Source organism: Oncorhynchus mykiss, chromosome 31 (assembly GCF_013265735.2).
Source record: "Oncorhynchus mykiss isolate Arlee chromosome 31, USDA_OmykA_1.1, whole genome shotgun sequence".
In the NCBI taxonomy this organism is placed as follows: Eukaryota; Metazoa; Chordata; class Actinopteri; order Salmoniformes; family Salmonidae; genus Oncorhynchus; species Oncorhynchus mykiss.
In genome coordinates, this window is record NC_050571.1 from 22,163,105 (window position 1) to 22,187,655 (window position 24,551).

At 44.5% G+C, this 24,551-nt stretch overlaps 1 protein-coding gene across 5 annotated transcripts in view; it reads right to left on the reverse strand.

The window, feature by feature from the left end:
* Window positions 1-24,551, reverse strand: part of LOC110504786 (slit homolog 3 protein) — a 445,911-nt gene that overhangs the window by 6,354 nt on the left and 415,006 nt on the right. For all 5 annotated transcript variants that reach the window (XM_036969806.1, XM_036969807.1, XM_036969808.1 and 2 more), the window contains one exon: window positions 18,434-18,564. In XM_036969806.1, coding sequence (XP_036825701.1) covers window positions 18,434-18,564 — 131 coding nt within the window. The remainder of the gene's footprint in view (window positions 1-18,433; window positions 18,565-24,551) is intronic.

Sequence of the window (24,551 nt, forward strand, 5' to 3'; positions counted from 1 at the left end):
GTCTGGGGCGGTGTGTCACAGTATCATCGGACTGAGCTTGTTGTCATTGCAGGCTATCTCAACACTGTGCGTTACAGGGAAGACATCCTCCTCCCTCATGTGGTACCCTTCCTGCAGGCTCATCCTGACATGACTCTCCAGCATGACAATGCCACCAGCCATACTGCTCGTTCTGTGCGTGAACTGGCAAATCTGAGTCCATGAGGACAGTACTATTTAAATGTTTTAAATGTTATTGTTCCCCAATAGCTGTCCCTCAACCATTCGCGACCCCAGCTGCAGTACTTAATGCAGCTGGTGGCCACACCAGATACTGATTGTTACTTTTGATTTTGACCCCCCCCCCCCCCCTTTTGTTCAGGGACACATTATTCAATTTCTGTTCGTCAAATGTCTGTGGAACTTGTTCAGTTTATGTCTCAGTTGTTGAATCTTGTTATGTTCATACAAATATTTACACATAAGTTTGCTGAAAACGAATGCAGTTGACAGTGAGAGGACGTTTATTTTTCTGCACTCTGACCCTGTGAACAATAGCAGCACTCTAGAAGTAGCCTCGTTGCGAACCAGACTTCCTTAATACAGGAAGGCGTGACAACAACATGATTTTGGAGGCATGGCAACGCGAGGCCAGTGTGTGTCCTCCGGAGAAAGATTACCTTCCACACTACTCATGTTTGAACCATTTCAGGGCACTCTGTCTCATCACACTGAGCACCCACTCTCCAAACCAGGAAACTTCTACTGGAATAGCAAACAATGATGCTGTTGGCTTCTGGCTGAGTCAGTATATTTTGTCCTGGGGGCACGTGAGTCCTTTTCACAATGATAATTGCTCCAGCTTCCATACTGACTCACTAGTTTACTGGCTGACTGCTGGGTACAGAACAGGCTGTACTGCCTCTGGGCTCTGGGCCTGCCTAGTTACAGACAGACAGACAGACAGACAGACAGACAGACAGACAGACAGACAGACAGACAGACAGACAGACAGACAGACAGACAGACAGACAGACAGACAGACAGACAGACAGACAGACAGACAGACAGACAGACAGACAGACAGACAGACAGACAGACAGACAGACAGACAGACAGACAGAGAGACAGAGAGACAGAGAGACAGAGAGACAGAGAGAGACAGAGAGACAGAGAGAGAGAGAGACAGAGAGAGAGAGAGACAGAGAGAGAGAGAGAAAACCTTAAATGATAAAATATACAGACCACAAATTCCAATTGGCTATGCACACCCTAATTGACAAACAAACAAACCATAACAAATGCAATGCATTTTCATGCTTTGTTGACTTCAAAAAAGCATTTGACTCAATTTGGCATGAGGGTCTGCTAAACAAATTGATGGAAAGTGGTGTTGGGATAAAAACATACAACATTATACAAACCATGTACACAATCATGCACACAAAGTGTGCAGTACAAATTGGCAAAAAACACACGTTACAAATGGGCAAAAAACACACATTTCACATGGGGTGAGACAGGGAAGCCCCAACGAATTGGCGAGGGCACTGGAACAGTCCTGGTCTCAGCCTACTAGAATCTAAAGTCAAATGTGTACTGTTTGCTGATGATCTGGTGCTTCTGTCCCCAACCAAGGAGGGCTTACAGCAGCACCTAGATCTTCTGCACAGATTCTGTCAGACCTGGGCCCTGACAGTACATCTCAGTAAGACTAAAATAATGGTGTTACAAAAAAGGTCCAGTTGCCACGACCACAAATACACATTCCATCTAGACACCGTTGCCCTAGAGCACACAAACAAACTATACATACCTCGGCCTAAACATCAGCGCCACAGGTAACTTCCACAAAGCTGTGAACGACCTGAGACAAGGCAAGGGCCTTCTGTGCCATCAAAAGGAACATAAAACTTGACACCAATTAGGATCTGGCTAAAAATAATTTAATCAGTTACAGAACCCACTGCCCTTCATGATTGTGAGGTCTGGGGTCCGCTCACCCACCAAGAATTCACAAAATGGGGCAAATACCAAATTGAGACTACGCCTGCAGAATTATCCCAAAATATCCTCAGTGTACAACGTAAAACACCAAATAATGCATGCAGAGCAGAATTAGGCCGATCCCCACTAATTATCAAAATCCAGAAAAGAGACGTTAAATTCTACAACCACTTAAAATGAAGCAATTCCCAAACCTTCCATAACAAAGCCAGCACCTACAGAGAGATGAACCTGAAGAAGAGTCCCCTAAGTAAGCTGGTCCTGGGGCTCTGCTCACAAACAGACCCCACAGAGCCCCAGGACAGCAACACAATTAGACCCAACCAAATTATGAGAAAATTAAAAGATAATCGTTTTACTGTGGATATAGATACTTTTTGTACCTGTTTCCTCCAGCATCTTCACAAGGTCCTTTGCTGTTGTTCTGGGATTGATACACACTTTTCGCGCCAAAGTACGTTCATCTCTAGGAGACAGAACGCGTCTCCTTCCTGAGCGGTATGACGGCTGCGTAGTCTCATAGTGTTTATACTTCCGTACTCTTGTTTGTGCAGATGAACATGGTACCTTCAGGCGTTTGGAAATTGCTCCAAAGGATCTGAGGTCTTGGCTGATTTCTTTTAATTTTCCCATGATGTCAAGCAAAGAGGCACTGAGTTTGAAGGTAGGCCTTGAAATACATCCACAGGTACACCTCCAATTTACTCAAATTATGTCAATTATCCTATCAGAAGCTTCAAAAGCCATGACATAATTTTCTGGAATTTTCCAAGATGTTGAAAGGCACAGTCAACTTAGTGTATGTCAACTTCTGACCCACTGGAATTGTGATAAGTGAAATAATCTGTCTGTAAACAATTGTTGGAAATATGACTTGGAAAAACGTGCCAAAACTATAGTTTGTTAACAAGACATTTACAATGACTCCAACCTAAGTGCATGTAAACTTGATCTATTTCACTTGCTTTGGCAATGTAAACATGAGAGAGAGAGAGAGAATAAAGAAATAAATAATATATTTGGTCTGGGTGGTGAAATTGAGTGCAGCTCAAAACTAGCTCTTTCTATCCTTACCGCTATTGGGTTGTGGTCTTATCCAAAAACAGCATGCCAATCAGGCAAGTTTAGCAAGGCTCTCCCCAACTGCAGCTCTCCTATTGGCTGATTGTTAAAAACGTTTGATTGACAATTCCTACAGTGGTTCAATGACTGTATTATTACATTAACAGCCAGTAAAAAAAAAATCTTAAAATCATATTAATTAAAACATTTGACAAAAAATGATATATTTTTTCTTCTCAAAAGGAGTGCACTTATTAGCCTTTACTCATCCTGTATTAGAGCGGTCCGACACAGCTGAACCACACCCCCCATCCCGTCACATCTGCGAAGTAATCACTGCATCATGTGTGGTTTGCATTATGGGCGTGTAATTTCATTCCAATCTGAAAACAGGCCTTTTGCAGCCAACCAGTTTTTTTTTTTACCATGGCAAGTCAGTTAAGAACAAATTCTTATTTACAATGACGGCCTACTCCGGCCAAACCATAACCCGGACTACGCTGGGCCAATTGTGCGCCACCCTATGGGACTCCCCAATCACGACCGGTTGTGATACAGCCTGGAATCAAACCACGGTCTGTAGTTACACCTCTAGCTGTGCCACTTGGGAGCCCGCTTCTGCTTCCATTTAATACATAAATACCACCATGGAAGTCTGGCTTTATTACACTTCAATGCCATTGTCACCCAGTGTCTCTGATTTTGACAGCCGTCATTCGTTACTGGCAATCTGAAAGCCCACATGCACATCCTGGCTAAGGGGGAGTAGCAGGGAAAAGGGTTTGGGGAAGAAAATCGAGTTCCCATCTTGCTATGATACCATATGACCACAGAGGGGCAGCAGAGGTCCAGTCTAAAAAGGTGAACCGTGTAGCTCAGCCCTCCAACCTTTGCCAATTTTGGGCTTTGTCTGTGTTTTGACAATCTGAAGTTTTCCAGAGGCAATATTTTTCGATGGGGATGTGGTGTCTTTGATGTGTGCCCAGCCTGCGTATTAGCTTATACCAGCCCATTATGGAATTCAATAAAAGCGAACAGAAAGCTGTGGCAGATTTCAGCAGCACCCTGCAGGTCGACTGAGGGAACATAAAATACTCCATCTTCCTCTCTTTATCAAACCACATTTTAAATAACACAAACTTACTGGTTGCCTTTATCAGAGAAAGATATCTTGAACCAGCAACCCTGTAGACTGGGTTGCCTGATAGCTCCTCTTAGGGCTAGCTAGGTCTAACAGTACTACCTAAACCATCATAATGGCTGGGGCTAGCTAGGTCTAACAACAACTATCTAAACCATCATATTGGCTGGGGCTAGCTAGGTCTAACAGTACTATCTAAACCATCATAATGGCTGAGGCTAGCTAGGTCTAACAACAACTATCTAAAGCATCATAATGGCTGGGGCTAGCTAGGTCTAACAGTACTATCTAAACCATCATAATGGCTGGGGCTAGCTAGGTCTAACAACAACTATCTAAACCATCATATTGGCTGGGGCTAGCTAGGTCTAACAGTACTATCTAAACCATCATAATGGCTGGGGCTAGCTAGGTCTAACAACAACTATCTAAAGCATCTAAATGGCTGGGGCTAGCTAGGTCTAACAGTACTATCTAAACCATCTTAATGGCTGGGGCTAGCTAGGTCTAACAGTACTATCTAAACCATCATAATGGCTGGGGCTAGCTAGGTCTAACAACAACTATCTAAACCATCATATTGGCTGGGGCTAGCTAGGTCTAACAGTACTATCTAAACCATCATAATGGCTGGGGCTAGCTAGGTCTAACAACAACTATCTAAAGCATCTAAATGGCTGGGGCTAGCTAGGTCTAACAGTACTATCTAAACCATCTTAATGGCTGGGGCTAGCTAGGTCTAACAGTACTATCTAAACCATCATAATGGCTGGGGCTAGCTAGGTCTAACAACAACTATCTAAACCATCATAATGGCTGGGGCTAGCTAGGTCTAACAGTACTATCTAAACCATCATAATGGCTGGGGCTAGCTAGGTCTAACAACAACTATCTAAACCATCTTAATGGCTGGGGCTAGCTAGGTCTAACAACAACTATCTAAAGCATCTACTGTCTGGGGCTAGCTAGGTCTAACAGTACTATCTAAACCATCATATTGGCTGGGGCTAGCTAGGTCTAACAGTACTATCTAAACCATCATAATGGCTGGGGCTAGCTAGGTCTAACAACAACTATCTAAAGCATCTAAATGGCTGGGGCTAGCTAGGTCTAACAGTACTATCTAAACCATCTTAATGGCTGGGGCTAGCTAGGTCTAACAACAACTATCTAAACCATCATAATGGCTGGGGCTAGCTAGGTCTAACAGTACTACCTAAACCATCTCTATGGCTGGGTTCAGCTAGGTCTAACAGTACTATCTAAACCATCTACTGGCTGGGGCTAGCTAGGTCTAACAGTACTACCTAAACCATCTTAATGGCTGGGGCTAGCTAGGTCTAACAGTACTATCTAAACCATCATAATGGCTGGGGCTAGCTAGGTCTACCAGTACTATCTAAACCATCTTAATGGCTGGGGCTAGCTAGTTCTAACAACAACTATCTAAAGCATCTAAATGGCTGGGGCTAGCTAGGTCTAACAACAACTATCTAAAGCATCTTATTGGCTGGGACTAGCTAGGTCTAACAATACTATCTAAACCATCATAATGGCTGGGGCTAGCTAGGTCTAACAGCAACTATCTAAAGCATCTTAATGGCTGGGGCTAGCTAGGTCTAACGGTACTATCTAAACCATCTTAATGGCTGAGGCTAGCTAGGTCTAACAACAACTATCTAAACCATCATAATGGCTGGGGCTAGCTAGGTCTAACAGCAACTATCTAAAGCATCTTAATGGCTGGGGCTAGCTAGGTCTAACAGTACAATCTAAACCATCTAAATGGCTGGGGCTAGCTAGGTCTAACAACAATTATCTAAAGCATCTAAATGGCTGGGGCTAGCTAGGTCTAACAGTACTATCTAAACCATCTACTGGCTGGGGCTAGCTAGGTCTAACAGTACTACCTAAACCATCTTAATGGCTGGGGCTAGCTAGGTCTACCAGTACTATCTAAACCATCATAATGGCTGGGGCTAGCTAGGTCTAACAGTACTATCTAAACCATCATAATGGCTGGGGCTAGCTAGGTCTAACAACAACTATCTAAACCATCTTAATGGCTGGGGCTAGCTAGGTCTAACAACAACTATCTAAAGCATCTACTGTCTGGGGCTAGCTAGGTCTAACAGTACTATCTAAACCATCATATTGGCTGGAGCTAGCTAGGTCTAACAGTACTATCTAAACCATCATAATGGCTGGGGCTAGCTAGGTCTAACAACAACTATCTAAAGCATCTAAATGGCTGGGGCTAGCTAGGTCTAGCAGTACTATCTAAACCATCTTAATGGCTGGGGCTAGCTAGGTCTAACAACAACTATCTAAACCATCATAATGGCTGGGGCTAGCTAGGTCTAACAGTACTACCTAAACCATCTTAATGGCTGGGTTCAGCTAGGTCTAACAGTACTATCTAAACCATCTACTGGCTGGGGCTAGCTAGGTCTAACAGTACTACCTAAACCATCTTAATGGCTGGGGCTAGCTAGGTCTAACAGTACTATCTAAACCATCATAATGGCTGGGGCTAGCTAGGTCTACCAGTACTATCTAAACCATCATAATGGCTGGGGCTAGCTAGTTCTAACAACAACTATCTAAAGCATCTTAATGGCTGGGGCTAGCTAGGTCTAACAGTACTATCTAAACCATCTTAATGGCTGAGGCTAGCTAGGTCTAACAACAACTATCTAAACCATCATAATGGCTGGGGCTAGCTAGGTCTAACAGCAACTATCTAAAGCATCTTAATGGCTGGGGCTAGCTAGGTCTAACAGTACTATCTAAACCATCTAAATGGCTGGGGCTAGCTAGGTCTAACAACAATTATCTAAAGCATCTAAATGGCTGGGGCTAGCTAGGTCTAACAGTACTATCTAAACCATCTACTGGCTGGGGCTAGCTAGGTCTAACAGTACTACCTAAACCATCTTAATGGCTGGGGCTAGCTAGGTCTACCAGTACTATCTAAACCATCATATTGGCTGGGGCTAGCTAGGTCTAACAGTACTATCTAAACCATCATAATGGCTGGGGCTAGCTAGGTCTAACAGTACTATCTAAACCATCTTAATGGCTGGGGCTAGCTAGGTCTAACAACAACTATCTAAAGCATCTACTGTCTGGGGCTAGCTAGGTCTAACAGTACTATCTAAACCATCATATTGGCTGGAGCTAGCTAGGTCTAACAGTACTATCTAAACCATCATAATGGCTGGGGCTAGCTAGGTCTAACAACAACTATCTAAAGCATCTAAATGGCTGGGGCTAGCTAGGTCTAGCAGTACTATCTAAACCATCTTAATGGCTGGGGCTAGCTAGGTCTAACAACAACTATCTAAACCATCATAATGGCTGGGGCTAGCTAGGTCTAACAGTACTACCTAAACCATCTTAATGGCTGGGTTCAGCTAGGTCTAACAGTACTATCTAAACCATCTACTGGCTGGGGCTAGCTAGGTCTAACAGTACTACCTAAACCATCTTAATGGCTGGGGCTAGCTAGGTCTAACAGTACTATCTAAACCATCATAATGGCTGGGGCTAGCTAGGTCTACCAGTACTATCTAAACCATCTTAATGGCTGGGGCTAGCTAGTTCTAACAACAACTATCTAAAGCATCTAAATGGCTGGGGCTAGCTAGGTCTAACAACAACTATCTAAAGCATCTTATTGGCTGGGGCTAGCTAGGTCTAACAATACTATCTAAACCATCATAATGGCTGGGGCTAGCTAGGTCTAACAGCAACTATCTAAAGCATCTTAATGGCTGGGGCTAGCTAGGTCTAACAGTACTATCTAAACCATCTTAATGGCTGAGGCTAGCTAGGTCTAACAACAACTATCTAAACCATCATAATGGCTGGGGCTAGCTAGGTCTAACAGCAACTATCTAAAGCATCTTAATGGCTGGGGCTAGCTAGGTCTAACAGTACTATCTAAACCATCTAAATGGCTGGGGCTAGCTAGGTCTAACAACAATTATCTAAAGCATCTAAATGGCTGGGGCTAGCTAGGTCTAACAGTACTATCTAAACCATCTACTGGCTGGGGCTAGCTAGGTCTAACAGTACTACCTAAACCATCTTAATGGCTGGGGCTAGCTAGGTCTAACAGTACTATCTAAACCATCATAATGGCTGGGGCTAGCTAGGTCTAACAGTACTATCTAAACCATCATAATGGCTGGGGTTAGCTAGGAATAACAACAACTATCTAAACCATCATAATGGCTGGGGCTAGCTAGGTCTAACAACAACTATCTAAACCATCATAATGGCTGTGGCTAGCTAGGTCTAACAACAACTATCTAAACCATCATAATGGCTGGGGCTAGCTAGGTCTAACAGTAGTATCTAAACCATCATAATGGCTGGGGCTAGCTAGGTCTAACAACAACTATCTAAACCATCATAATGGCTGGGGCTAGCTAGGTCTAACAACAACTATCTAAACCATCTTAATGGCTGGGGCTAGCTAGGTCTAACAGTACTATCTAAACCATCATAATGGCTGGGGCTAGCTAGGTCTAACAACAACTATCTAAACCATCATAATGGCTGGGGCTAGCTAGGTCTAACAACAACTATCTAAAGCATCTTAATGGCTGGGGCTAGCTAGGTCTAACAACAACTATCTAAACCATCATAATGGCTGGGGCTAGCTAGGTCTAACAGTACTATCTAAACCATCATAATGGCTGGGGCTAGCTAGGTCTAACAACAACTATCTAAAGCATCTTAATGGCTGTTCTATCTGGATCTGTTCTGTCTGGGTCTGTTCTATCTGGATTTGTTCTGTCTGGGTCTATCTGGATCTGTTCTGTCTGGATCTGTTCTGTCTGGATCTGTTCTGTCTAGATCTGTTCTATCTGGATCTGTGCTGTCTGGGTCTATCTGGACCTGTTCTGTCTGGGTCTGTCTAGATCTGTTCTGTCTGGATCTGTTCTGTCTGGGTCTATCTGGATATGTTCTGTCTGGATATGTTCTGTCCGGATCTGTTCTATCTGGATCTGTTCTGTCTGGGTCTATCTTGATCTGCTCTGTCTGGATCTGTTCTGTCTGGGTCTGTTCTGTCTGGGCCCATCTGGAGCTGTTATGTCTGGGTCTGTTCTGTCTGGGTCTGTTCTGTCTGGATCTGTTCTGTCTGTGTCTGTCTAGATATGTTCTGTCTAGATATGTTCTGTCTGGATATGTTTTGTCTGGGTCTGTCTAGATCTGTTCTGTCTGGATCTGTTCTGTCTGGGTCTATCTGGATCTGTTCTGTCTGGGGCTATCTGTCTGGGTCTATCTGGATCTGTTCTGTCTGGGTCTGTCTAGATCTGTTCTGTCTGGATCTGTTCTGTCTAGGTCTATCTGGATCTGTTCTGTCTGAATCTGTTCTGTCTGGATCTGTTCTGTCTGGGTCTGTTCTGTCTGGATCTGTTCTGTCTGGGTCTGTCTAGATCTGTTCTGTCTGGATCTGTTCTGTCTAGGTCTATCTGGATCTGTTCTGTCTGAATCTGTTCTGTCTGAATCTGTTCTGTCTGGATCTGTTCTGTCTGGGTCTGTTCTGTCTGGGTCTCCTCTGTCTGGGCCCATCTGGATCTTACATTGCCAAAGTAAGTGAAATAGATAATAAACAAAAGTGAAATAAACAATAACAAATGAACAGTTAACATTACACTCACATGTCATATTATGTCTGTATACAGCATTGTAATGATGTGCAAATAGTTAAAGTATAAAAGGGCAAAGAAATAAACATAAATATAGGTTATATTTACAATGGTGTTTGTTCATGGTGTTCTTCACTGGTTGCCCTTTTGTTGTGGCAACAGGTCACAAATATTGCTGCTGTGATGGCACACTGTGGAATTTCACCCAGTTCATATGGGAGTTTATCAAAATTGGATTTATTTTCATATTCTTTGTGGGTCTGTGTAATCTGAGGGAAATATGTCTCTCTAATATGGTCATACATTTGGCAGGAGGTTAGGAACTGCAGCTCAGTTTCCACCTCATTTTGTGGGCAGTGAGCACATAGCCTGTCTTCTCTTGAGAGCCAGGTCTGCCTTCAGCGGCCTTTCTCAATAGCAAGGCTATGATCACTGAGTTTGTGCATAGTCAAAGATTTCCTTAATTTTAGGTCAATCACAGTGGTCAGGTATTCTGCCACAGTGATCAGGTATTCTGCCACTGTGGTCAGGTATTCTGCCACAGTGATCAGGTATTCTGCCACTGTGGTCAGGTATTCTCCCACTGTGGTCAGGTATTCTGCCACTGTGGTCAGGTATTCTGCCACTGTGGTCAGGTATTCTGCCACTGTGGTCAGGTATTCTGCCACTGTGGTCAGGTATTCTGCCGCTGTGTACTCTCTGTGTAGGTCCAAATAGCATTCCAGTTTGCTCTGTTGTTTTGTAATTTCTTTCCATTGTGTCAAGTAATTATCTTTTAATTTTCTCATAATTTGGTTGGGTCTAATTGTGTTGCTGTCCTGGGGCTCTGTGGGGTGTGTTTGTGTTTGTGAACAGAGCCCCAGGACCAGCTTACTTAGGGGACTCTTCTTCAGGTTCATCTCTCTGTAGGTGCTGGCTTTGTTATGGAAGGTTTGGGAATTGCTTCATTTTAGGTGGTTGTAGAATTTAACGTCTCTTTTCTGGATTTTGATAATTAGTGGGGATCGGCCTAATTCTGTTCTGCATGCATTATTTTGTGTTTTACCTTGTACACTGAGGATATTTTGGGATAATTCTGCATGCAGAGTCTCAATTTGTTGTTTGTCCCATTTTGTGAATTCTTGGTTGGTGAGCGGACCCCAGACCTCACAACCATAAAGGACAACGGGTTCTATAACTGATTCAATTATTTTTAGCCAGATCCTAATTGGTATGTCAAATGTTATGTTCCTTTTGTGGCATAGAAGGCCCTTCTTGCCTTGTCTCTCAGATCGTTCACAGCTTTGTGGAAGTTACCTGTGGTGCTGATGTTAAAATGCCGAGATATGTATAGATGTTTGTGTGCTCTAGGGCAACGGTATCTAGATGGAATTTGTATTTGTGGTCCTGGCAACTGGACCTTTTTTGTAACACCATTATTTTAGTCTTACTGAGATTTACTGTCGGACCAGTTCTGACAGAATCTGTGCAGAAGATCTAGGTGCTGCTGTAGGCCCTCCTTGGTTGGGGACAGAGGCACCAGATCATCAGCAAACAGTAGATTGACTTCAGATTCTAGTAGGGTTAGGCCGGGAGCTGCAGCCCACAGCCCGTGGAAATAAATGTGTGTTTTTTGCCAACTTTAACTGCACACTTGTGGTTTGTGTACATGGATTTTATAATGTTGTATGTTTTAAATTTAGCCAATTGGAAATTGTGGTCTGTATATTTGATCATTTCACTGAGGATTGTATTTTGTCCTGTAGTTCATTCAATGTGAATGAAGAATCCAGTGGGTTCTGGTAGTCTTTAATAGTTGATTCTAAGATTTGTATTTGATCATGTATATGTTTTTGCTGTTTGTTCTTTGTTATAGAGACAAAAAGATTGGAGAAGTGGTTTATCCATACATCTCTGTTTTGGATAGATAACTCTTTGTGTTGTTGTTTGTTTAGAGTTTTTCAAATTCTATGGATTCTTAAATTACAGTGAGATGATTTCTGATGTGCTGTTCTGTCTTTTTCTGTAGTGTATTTCTACCAGTCTCTCTCTCTCTCTCTCTACCTCTCTACCAGTCTCTATCTCTCTCTCTCTACCAGTCTCTCTCTCTCTCTCTACCAGTCTCTCTCTCTCTCTCTCTCTCTCTCTCTCTCTCTCTCTACCAGTCTCTCTCTCTCTCTCTCCCAGTCTCTCTCTCTCTCTCTACCCCTCTCTCTCTCTCTCTCTCTCTCTCTCTCTATCAGTCTCTCTCTCTCTCTCTCTACCAGTCTCTCTATCTCTATCAGTCTCTCTCTCTCTACCAGTCTCTCTCTCTTTCTTTACCAGTCTCTCTCTCTCTCTACCAGTCTCTCTCTCTCTCTCTCTCTCTCTCTCTCTCTCTCTCTCTCAGTCTCTCTCTCCCTCTCTACCAGTCTCTCTCTCTCTCTCTCTCTACCAGTCTCTCTCTCTCTCTACCAGTATCTCTCTCTCTCTTTACCAGTCTCTCTCTCTCTCTCTCTACCAGTCTCTCTCTCTCTCTCTCCCAGTCTCTCTCTCTCTCTCCCAGTCTCTCTCTCCCTCTCTACCAGTCTCTCTCTCCCTCTCTACCAGTCTCTCTCTCTCTCTCTCTCTCTCTCTCTCTACCAGTCTCTCTCTCTCTCTCTCTCTACTAGTCTCTCTCTCTCTCTCTACCAGTCTCTCTCTCTCTCTCTCTCTCTACCAGTCTCTCTCTCTCTCTCTCTCTCTCTACTAGTCTCTCTCTCTCTCTCTCTACCATTCTCTCTCTCTCTCTCTCTACCAGTCTCTCTCTCTCTCTCCCTACCAGTCTCTCTCTCTCTCTACCAGTCTCTCTCTCTCTCTCTCTCCCTACCAGTCTCTCTCTCTCTCTCTACCAGTCTCTCTCTCTCTCTACCAGTCTCCCTCTCTCTCTACCAGTCTCTCTCTCTCTCCCAGTCTCTCTCTCCCTCTCTACCAGTCTCTCTCTCTCTCTCTCTCTCTACCAGTCTCTCTACTAGTCTCTCTCTCTCTCTCTACCAGTCTCTCTCTCTCTACCAGTCTCTCTCTCTATCTCTCTCTACCAGTCTCTCTCTCTCTCTCTCTCTCTCTCTACCAGTCTCTCTCTCTCTCTCTCTCTCTCTACCAGTCTCTCTCTCTCTCTCTCTCTCTCTCTCTCTCTCTCTCTCTCTCTCTCAGTTTCTCTCTCTCCCAGTTTCTCTCTCTCCCAGTTTCTCTCTCTCTACCAGTAGCCCACTTTGTTCACAAGCTGCCTGTCCTCTTCTCTCTCCACCTTTCCTCTGTGACTCAGCTCCACTCAGCTCTAACATGGCATTCGGCTCACAAAGAGACATCTTGTGCAGACGCTGAGTGGAGCAGAGAAGACAAAGAGAAGAGAGAGAGACACTTTGACCCCCTCTATAGGCTCTTCTCCATTGCTCTAAATCACAGTGACATGGCAGGCAATGACTGGTTTCTGAAGGGTACCTACCAATACAAATAGTGTAGGCGTGGCAATGGATGGCTGAACCTAGAAAGAGTGGGAGGGAATTGGGTAAAGATTGAAACGCTCTCGTCAATCTTCTGTGATGTTTCTATGCTCCCATCAAATCCTCTCTAACCTTCTCTCCTCCTGTAACACTCTCGGTCAATCTTCTGTGATGTTTCTATGCTCCCCATCAAACCCTCTCTAACCTTCTCTCCTCCTGTAACACTCTCGGTCAATCTTCTGTGATGTTTCTATGCTCCCATCAAATCCTCTCTAACCTTCTCTCCTCCTGTAACACTCTCTGTCAATCATCTGTGATGTTTCTATGCCCCTTCCCCTTTTCCTCTCCCTCCATCTCTTGAATAATGTCAGACGAGTTCCCTTAAACTAATAGAGGGATTACTGTGGCATTTGGTAAAGGGCAGGACATGAACACAGTGAGGACCCAGGCATTCATCTGATAGTAATGAGGCCTCTACCATGCTACCTCCTCCTCTCCCTCCCTATTCTCTCCAGATTAGGTCTGGACAGATGAGTGGTTCACCCCCCACCTTTCCATCACTTGACCAGCACACCCTCATCCACTCTCATTTCTCCTTCCTGTTTTTTTCACCGCTCTCTCCTCTCCCCTCTCACCAGCAGCCCTTCATTCCCACGTGAACTCCTCTCCTCCCTCATCTCTTCTCATCTTCTCCTAGCTGTGCTCTCTCCTGTCTTCCCTCTCCTGTTTCCTCTCTCCTGTCTACCTTCTCCAGTCTCCTCCCTCCTCTTTTCTGTCTCCTCCCATCTTCTGTCTACATTTTCCTGTCTCCTCTCTATCTCCTGTCTCCTGTCTATCTCCTGTCTCTTGTCTACATTCTCCTGTCTATCTCCTGTCTATTGTCTACATTCTCCTGTCTATCTCCTGTCTCCTCTCTATCTCATGTCTCCTCTATATCTCCTGTCTCTTGTCTGTCTCCTGTCTCCTCTCTATCTCATGTCTCCTCTATATCTCCTGTCTCCTCTATATCTCCTGTCTATCTCCTGTCTCCTCTATATCTCCTGTCTCCTCTATATCTCCTGTCTATCTCCTGTCTCCTCTCTATCTCATGTCTCCTCTATATCTCCTGTCTCTTGTCTATCTCCTGTCTATCTCCTGTCTCCTGTCTCTTGTCTATCTCCTGTCTCCTGTCTCCTGTCTATCTCCTGTCTCTTGTCTACATTCTCCTGTCTATCTCCTGTCTCCTCTCTATCTCATGTCTCCTCTATATCTCCTGTCTCTTGTCTGTCTCCTGTCTATCTCATGTCTCCTCTATATCTCCTGCCTCCTCTATATCTCCTGTCTATCTCCTGTCTCCTCTATATCTCCTGTCTCCTCTATATCTCCTGTCTATCTCCTGTCTCCTCTCTATCTCATGTCTCCTCTATATCTCCTGTCTCTTGTCTATCTCCTGTCTATCTCCTGTCTATCTCCTCTCTATCTCCTGTCTCTTGTCTATCTCCTGTCTATCTCCTGTATCTTGTCTATCTCCTGTCTCTTGTCTACATTCTCCTCTCTATCTCATGTCTCCTCTATATCTCCTGTCTCCTCTATATCTCCTGTCTATCTCCTGTCTCCTCTATATCTCCTGTCTCCTCTATATCTCCTGTCTATCTCATGTCGCCTCTATATCTCCTGTTTATCTCCTGTCTCCTCTCTATCTCATGTCTCCTCTATATCTCCTGTCTCTTGTCTATCTCCTGTCTATCTCCTGTCTCCTGTCTATCTCCTGTCCATCTCCTCTCTATCTCCTGTCTATCTCCTGTCTCTTGTCTACATTCTCCTGTCTATCTCCTGTCTCTTGTCTACATTCTCCTGTCTATCTCCTGTCTCTTCTCTATCTCATGTCTCCTCTATATCTCCTGTCTCTTGTCTATCTCCTGTCTCCTCTCTATCTCATGTCTCCTCTATATCTCCTGTCTATCTCCTGTCTCCTCTCCATCTTATGTCTCCTCTATATCTCCTGTCTCCTCTATATCTCCTGTCTATCTCATGTCTCCTCTATATCTCCTGTCTATCTCCTGTCTATCTCATGTCTCCTCTATATCTCCTGTCTCCTCTCTATCTCATGTCTCCTCTATATCTCCTGTCTCTTGTCTATCTCCTGTCTATCTCCTGTCTCCTCTCTATCTCCTGTCTCCTGTCTATCTCCTGTCTCCTCTCCATCTTATGTCTCCTCTATATCTCCTGTCTCCTCTATATCTCCTGTCTATCTCATGTCTCCTCTATATCTCCTGTCTATCTCCTGTCTATCTCATGTCTCCTCTATATCTCCTGTCTCCTCTCTATCTCCTGCCTCTTGTCTATCTCCTGTCTCTTGTCTATCTCCTGTCTCCTGTCTATCTCCTGTCTCTTGTCTACATTCTCCTGTCTATCTCCTCTCTATCTCCTGTCTCCTCTATATCTCCTGTCTCCTGTCTATCTCCTGTCTCCTCTATATCGCCTGTCTCCTCTATATCGCCTGTCTCCTCTCTACATTTTCCTATCTCCTGTCTATCTCCTGTCTATCTCCTTTCTCCTCTCTCCTCTCTATTCCCTGCCTCCTGTCTCCTCTCTATCTCCTCTCTATCTCATATCTCCTCTATCTCCTGCCTCCTCTCTATCTCATGTCTCCTCTCTATCTCCTGTCTATCTCCTGTCTCCTCTCTATCTCCTGTCTATCTCCTGTCTATCTCCTGTCTATCTCCTGTCTCCTCCCTATCTCCTGTCTCCTCCCTATCTCCTGTCTCCTCTCTATCTCCTGTCTCCTCTCTATCTCCTGTCTCCTCTCTATCTCCTGTCTCCTCTCTATCTCCTGTCTCCTCTCTCCAGCTCCAGATGTTAAAGGTTAATTCCGCCACTTTCAACCTCCTATTCATTATCTCCAGCACCATACCAGTGTCTACATATACTCAGATACCAAAATATTAAGGACACCTTCCTAATATTGAATTGCACCCTTCACTTTTGCTCTCAGCCTCGATTCATCGGGGCATGGACTCTAAAGTGTCGAAAGCAGAGAGAGAAAGCGAGAGAGAGCGAGAGGGACAGAGAGAGAGAGAGAGAGAGGGAGGGACAGAGAGAGAGAGATAGGGAGGGACAGAGAGAGACAGAGAGAGATGGAGAGATAGAGAGAGAGACACAGACACAGAGGGAGAGGGAGGGAGAGACATAGAGAGAGACACAGACAGAGAGAGAGAGAGAGAGAGAGTCACACACAGACACAGAGGGAGTGGGAGAGAGAGGGAGAGAGAGACCTGTTGCCACGAGAAAAGGGCAACCAGTGAAGAACAAACACCATTGTAAATACAACCCATATTTATGATAATTTATTTTCCCTTGTATACCTTAACCATTTGTACATTGTTAAAACACTGTATATATATAATATGACATTTGTAATGTCTTTATTGTTTTGAAACTTCTGTATGTGTAATGTTTACTGTTAATTTTTATTGTTTATTTCACTTTATATATTCACTTTATATATTATCTGCCTCACTTGCTTTGGCAATGTTAACATGTTTCCCATGCCAATAAAGCCCTTGAATTGAATTGAATTGAATTGAGAGACACAGACACACAGAGAGAGAGAGAGTCACACACAGACACAGAGGGAGAGGGAGAGAGGAAGCCAGAGTTCCCACCACACAGCTGGCTCCCCTCCCATGGATATGAGAAGGAGGGAGTCAGGGCAGATGGTGCCCAACTGTCTCTACGGCTACCAACCAGACTACGACTCTGCTTCATGTCACACAGACAGATTGATCACACTGGAGACTGGCGCATTATTCTACAACATATACACTGAGTATACCAAACATTAAGAACACCCTCCTAATATTCAGTGCACCCCCCCCCCCCCCTTCTGCCCTCAGAACAGTCTCAATTCATCAGGACATGGACTCTACAAGGTATAAAAAGCATTCCACAGGAATTCTGGCCCATGTTGCCTACAATGCTTCCCACAATGCTTCCTTTGGCTGGTGGACCATTCTTGATACACACGGGAAACTGTTGAGCATTAAAAACCCAGCAGCATTGCAGTTCTTGACACAACCCAGTGCACCTGGCACCTACTACCATAACCCATTGAAAGGCACTTAAATCTTTTGTCTTGCTCATTCACCCTTTGAGTGGCATACTCTGGCACCAATCCTGCACCGCTCCCGCCCTGCTCCTACCCCGCTCCCGCCCTGCTCCCACCCTGCTCCCACCCCGCTCCCTCCCTGCTCCTCCCCCTACTCCCGGCCCCTCCTGCCCCAGTCCCGCCCTGCTCCCGGCCTCTCCTGCCCTGCTCCCGGCCTCTCCTGCCCCACTCCCACCCTGCTCCCACCCCACTCCCGGCCCCTCCTGCACCACCCCTGCCCTGCTCCCACCCCGCTCCCACCCCGCTTCCGCCCTGCTCCCACCCCGCTCCCGGCCCCTCTGGCACCACTCCCACCCCGCTCCCGGCCTCTCTGGCACCACTCCCGCCCTGCTCCCACCCCGCTCCCGGCCCCTCTGGCACCACTCCCGCCCTGCTCCCACCCGCTCCCGGCCCCTCTGGCACCACTCCCGCCCTGCTCCCACCCCGCTCCCGGCCCCTCTGGCACCACTCCCGCCCTGCTCCCGGCCCCTCTGGCACCACTCCCACCCCGCTCCCGGCCCCTCTGGCACCACTCCTGCCCTGCTTCCACCCTGCTCCCGGCCCCTCCCGCCCTACTCCTGGCCCCTCCCACCCCGCTCCCGACCCCTCCTGCCCCACTCCCACCCTGCTCCCACCCCGCTCCCGGCCCCTCCCGCCCTACTCCTGGCCCCTCCCACCCCGCTCCCGGCCCCTCTGGCACCACTCCAGCCCTGCTCCCGGCCCCTCCTGGAAGCCATGACGCATCAGACAGACTTGGGCTGGGGTTGGAGCTGAGGGAGGATCAGGTGAATATGATTTCAAATCACCTTCTCTCCCCTGCTCTGTTATGGCTGACTGGTTCAAATTACAGCCACTCTCCTTCCCCATCCTCACAAGTCCCAAGGAGTGCTATGGCTGATATAACCCCTAGTGCAACACTAACTAGATTCCCAGAGTTCCCCTGATGACCCCTCCACTGTTTTCTCACCTCCATTACCCCATTATAATGTTGTTTAATCTGTGTGTGTGTGCTGACCTGTAGACAGTGGTCAGCGGGTAGTTAGCGATGTCGTAGATGATGCGTATGTGTCCCTGGTACAGCTCCAGGGCTAGAGGATCATGGTCCTCCTTGTAGAGCAGGATACCGTTGTCCTTATCTGTAGCCACCTAGAGAGAGAGAGAGAGAGAGGGAGACAGAGAGAGAGAGAGAGAGAGAGAGAGAGAGAGAGAGGCAGTAATGTTGACAAACAGCTCCATACTTTTTATAACTTTCTGGTTGTTAAGAGTGAGATTACAATATTAAATTAGCAACAAATTAGCAAAAATCGTGCTAACTAAATTCAAATTTGTTCGCTAGCTTACTAGCTAGCTCCAACTGTTTACTTGTGTTAACCTTAGCAACATGGCCACAGAGGCAGTGCTAGCAGCAGCAGCAGAGACTAAGAGACTTTCCCCCCCTTTTTTGAATTTCCAGCAGAAATCAAATCTGAGAAGGGAAGAATCAATTTTGAACACAGGATTCAGATGGAGAACCCGGAAACTTTGTTTGCCGACTGCTCACACAACAGGACTGTTACAAACCTGTTATTTTATACTAACGTGACCAGATTTATGAAATGAAAACCGGGGACATTTCCAGTTCGGCAGTCAATATATAATTAAAATATCCAATGTTATTATCTATGAAATAAAAAACGGGGACAATTCCGGCTTCATGTATTTAGTCTAACAGGCCCACTGTGATACAGAGAAAACAACTATACTACAGAAACGCTACAGACAAGACAGAACTGTCCGATCTGAACAGCCATTCAGTGGTCCTGCTAGAATAAGAGCAGAAGAGGACATGAACGAAAATAAAAAAAACAGGAAATAGTATATGTGAAATACTTAACATAATAAAGAAATAAGACGATGATGAGATTGGTAACTACATAATATACTTATACCAACCTAATCTGTATATTTCTCAGAAGAATGTATTTTATTCAGGATTGCTCTGTCTTTGGCAAGCTTCTCCATGAACTCCTGGCAGGGGAGGTTAAAGTTTATCTTCACAATAAGCATGGCCTTGATGGTAGGAACAGTGAACCTATTTCTTGCTGCTGTCCATATATCATTCATTTGGGAGAACACTCTCTCGACTGGTGCATTACTTCCAGGTAAGCACATGACAACAGACGCTAATCTAGCCAGGTTAGTGTGGGATGTCGTTCTCTTTGAAGTGGGTAACCACCGTGCCCCATCTCTGACTATTGTCTCAGATGATTTCATTCTTCAAGTCATCCCCCCTTTTAGGAACTCTTGCAGGCCAGTAACCTATTCAAACAATGCATCCTCATTGATGGTCACATTGGGGCATTATTCCTGCAGTGTGGCTGCTGCCTTCTGGATCTCTTCATTCCCCTATCATTTCCTTGTAACCATATCTACTTGTTTGTTTGTGCATTTCTGTGATTATTTAGTTAGTTAATAAATAAATGATTGAGACAATTGATGTATGGATGACTCATAGTGAAGACTGGGTTCATGCAGATAACCAACAATTTACGACGTTTGGAATGAGACTAACTCGAGGTAAAGAATAATTCAATAATTAGAAGACTAATTGATCAGATATTAAAATATCTGAAAGTTATATTAGGACAATTCTAACTTTGTAATCTTAATATTTTACTTGGTTCCCCGACTTTCTAGTTAATTACATCTACCTGATTAGTTAATAACGTAATAATAATTACAGAGAATTGATAAACTAAACCGTCTTCAGTTTAATGATGCCAAAGATTTGACAGTATGCAAAGACACCCTCCTGCACAGCTAAATCATATTCGTCTTGGGAAGGCTCTACCTTCTTGAAGAATGTGGTGACAGAGATCAAACCAACATGGCCAATCAGAGAGAGTTTATGCTTTTTCGTCTGTTGATGTTCTACCTGTTGATGTTCTACCTCAGGAAATGAAATTCATAAAAAATCCTGACTTTGGCACACCAGGCCACATTATTATTCACTACAGCACCAACAACCTGCGAGAGGAGCAGGAGAGAGTAGGCAGCCTGGCCAACAGAGTAGAGGAAAGGGCCTCTGAGCGGTTCCCCAACTCCCACATCACCATCTCCACTCTGCTGCCCTGCAAAGTCTTTCATCCCGTACCATTCAGAAAGTCAATATTTTATTTTACTTATTTTATTGAATCTTTATTTAACTAGGAAAGTCAGTTAAGCACAAATTATTATTTACAATGATGGCCTACCCCGGCCAAACCCAGATGACGCTGGGCCAATTGTGCGCCGCCCTATGGGACTCTCAGTCATGTCCGGATGTGATACAGCCTGGATATGAACCAGGTACTGTAGTGAAGCCTCGCACTGAGATGCAATGCCTTAGACCGCTGCGCCTCTCGGGAGCCCTCAATGCTGACATCACCAGAGGGGGTGGCCTATTCAGGAACGTGCATGTTGCTCACCAACCAACACTCACCCCAGAGCATCTGCACGACCACTCCCACCTGAGGAAACAGACAGTAGGGATGTTTGTCAAGTCTCTAAAGGACGTAACACTTGGAAGATATACACCCCATGCCACACTGGGCTGAGGACCACCCAGAGACCCCAACCAGACCACTGCACCACCAAGGAGACCCAGGCCCCTTCAATACCCGACCAGACCAGCACACCCTACAGGCCCCACCCACCACCAGAGCATCACCCCCTCCATCGGCGCAGCCGGACTGGACCGGGCCCAGCCTACTACCCCACACCAGACCACCACCTCTACCAGACCAGAGAGGCAGTCCCCCAGACCTGGCCCCCCTCCATCTACAGGGCCCAACAGCAGGTCCAGCGCAGCTACGCGGACACCCTCAGACAACAGGAAAACTCACAGACTGTGTGAAATGAAACAGCTCCTCCAATACATCTGCACTAAACTGTACTAAATGCACACACACACACACACAAAGGCTATTGTATTAAAAGTTTACTTGTTCAATGATTAGGAAGGAGGAAAACAGAAAAAGAGAACTCATGTTTGCTGTTATGCTGTTCATCTCACTCTGAACAACTTAGTAGTTAGTAATTACTGTATTTCTGACTGTGCTGTTCATCTCACTCAGAACAATTTAGTAGTTAGTAGTTACTGTATTTCTGACTGCTGTTCATCTCACTCTTAACAATTTAGTAGTTAGTAGTTACTCCATTTCGGACTGTGCTGTTTATCTCACTGTTACCAACTTAGTAGTTATTGTGTTTCTGACTGTTACTGTTATTGTCATTATACTAACTGATAGCGACATGAAATCTCTATCAGTTAGCATGTGGAACCATCAACCTTTGGACTGAAGAGTGTAGCACTTAAAGATATTGACATCATCATTCTGCAGGAGACATGGTGTAACACGGAACTCAAACCGGCTGCGCGCATGTGCCATCGTGCGCTTTCGTGCATAAATGTATTTTGTCCCCCCAATGACATTCATTTGGTGACAGGTCGAAAAGCATGAAACATGTATGGCAATTTAGCTAGTTAGCTTGCACTTGCTAGCTAATTTGTCCTATTTAGCTAGCTTGCTGTTGCTAGCTAATTTGTCCTGGGATGTAAACATTGAGTTGTTATTTTACCTGATATGCACAAGTTCCTTTACTCCAACTAATCCACACATAAAACAGCCAACCAAATCGTTTCTAATCATGTCTCCTCCTTCCAGGCTTTTTCATCGTTGAACTTATATGGTGATTGGCATCTAAACTTTCATAGTACTACCGGCAAAACAGTTCGTCTTTCAATCACCCACGTGGGTATAACCAATGAGGAGATAGCAAGTGGGTACCTGCTTCTATAAACCAATGAAGAGATGGGAGAGGCAGGACTTTCAGCGCGATCTGCATCAGAAATATAAATAATTTATATTTTAGCCCTTGGCAACGCAGACGCTCGTTGGCGCAATAATTGAATAACATGGATTTCTACATTTATTTTGTGACACTCGCGCACGCGACTTGTCCGGTCTGGTCAGCATGTAAGGCAGACATTGTCAATCACTGTCCCACAGGCTACAGATAGGTAATTGTGCCATCAAAGAAACATAGCCCTGTCAATAGAGGCAGAGACTTGATTGATCATTTGGTACAAATCCGAACTACAAAATCAAATTGATCCCATAAAAATGGGGAAATATTACATTTGGTTAAAACTGACAGAAAAATATGTGTTCCTTTGCGCAATATATATCCCCTCCCAGAATCCCCATATTACTCAGAGGAGATATTCCCCACCCTTGAGGAAGAGACATGCCATTTCCAGGCCCAGGGAAATGTGCTCATCTGTGGGGACACAAATGCGCGCACAGGAACACTACCTGATCTAATGACCACACGAGGGGACAGCTTTATTACAGCCCATACTGTTTCTAATTGTCTTCATCTCCCCCATAGAAACAACAGCACCATCACAACAGCACCATCAACAAAAACGAAAGGGATCTGTTGCAGCGCTGTCGAAGCCTGCGTTTCTAATGGTAGGGTTACAGGGGGACTCTTTGGGGAGAATCACCAATTGCTCACCTCTTGACCACAGCACAGTAGGCTATTTGATTACATACATTGACCCCTTTCTCTCTCAGCTCATTCACCGTCAAGCCACCAACACCTCTGTCTGATCACAGCCAAATGACCTTGTTCCTCAAAAGAACAGACATGGAAATAACCAGACATTCACAGCCCAGTAAGCTGTACAACATCAGAAATTCATACAGATGGGCCCAAAACAGCACAGAAGAATACCAGAAAGCAACCTGTAATCCAAAAATCCAAAAGCTCTTAGATAACTTTCTGCATACCACATCCACTCACAGTAAAGAAGGTATCAATCTGGCAGTAGAAAACATCAACAATATATTCAGGCAAACGGCAAAAGAAGCACAACTGAAATTTATTAAAAAAACAAATTGAAAAAGACCACAGATGACAACTGGTTTGATGCAGATTGTAAAATGTATAAGGAAAAAACATATGACACTATCAAACCAAAAGAACAAAGACCCAAATAATGGTGAATTATGCCTTCATTAGTGTGAAACTTTAAAACTCTATAAACTTACACTCAGAACCAAAAAAGTCCAGTACAACAGCAAGCAGCTGACACTAATTGAGGAGTCCATAAACAAAAACAACTTCTGGCAAAATTGGAGAAAAAAATGAATAATCGAAACTAGAGGAATTAACAATACAAAATGGTGACATATGGACAACCCATATTAAAACACTCCACAACACCATTCAAATTGATACAAATACAGAATAATGGCAAATTCATGACGTTGGAGGGATTAGAAACATCTAGAAAGGACAATCAAAATCCACTGGACTCCCCAAGTACTGACCAGGAGCTCTATAAGAAGGTAAACTATTACTGACCAGGAGCTCTATAAGAAAGTAAACTATTACTGACCAGGAACTCTATAAGAAACTAAACTATTACTGACCAGGAGCTCTATAAGAAACTAAACTATTAATGACCAGGAGCTCTATAAGAAACTAAACTAGTACTGACCAGGAGCTCTATAAGAAACTAAACTATTACTGACCAGGAGCTCTATAAGAAACTACATTATTACTGACCAGGAGCTCTATAAGAAACTAAACTAGTACTGACCAGGAGCTCTATAAGAAACTAAACTAGTACTGACCAGGAGCTCTATAAGAAACTAAACTATTACTGACCAGGCGCTCTATAAGAAACTAAACTATTACTGACCAGGAGCTCTATAAGAAACTAAACTAGTACTGACCAGGAGCTCTATAAGAAACTAAACTATTACTGACCAGGAGCTCTATAAGAAACTAAACTATTACTGACCAGGAGCTCTATAAGAAACTAAACTATTACTGACCAGGAGCTCTATAAGAAACTAAACTATTACTGACCAGAAGCTCTATAAGAAACTAAACTATTACTGACCAGGAGCTCTATAAGAAACTAAACTATTACTGACCAGGAGCTCTATAAGAAACAAAACTATTACTGACCAGGAGCTCTATAAGAAACTAAACTATTACTGACCAGGAACTCTATAAGAAACTAAACTATTACTGACCAGGAGCTCTATAAGAAACTAAACTATTACTGACCAGGAGCTCTATAAGAAACTAAACTA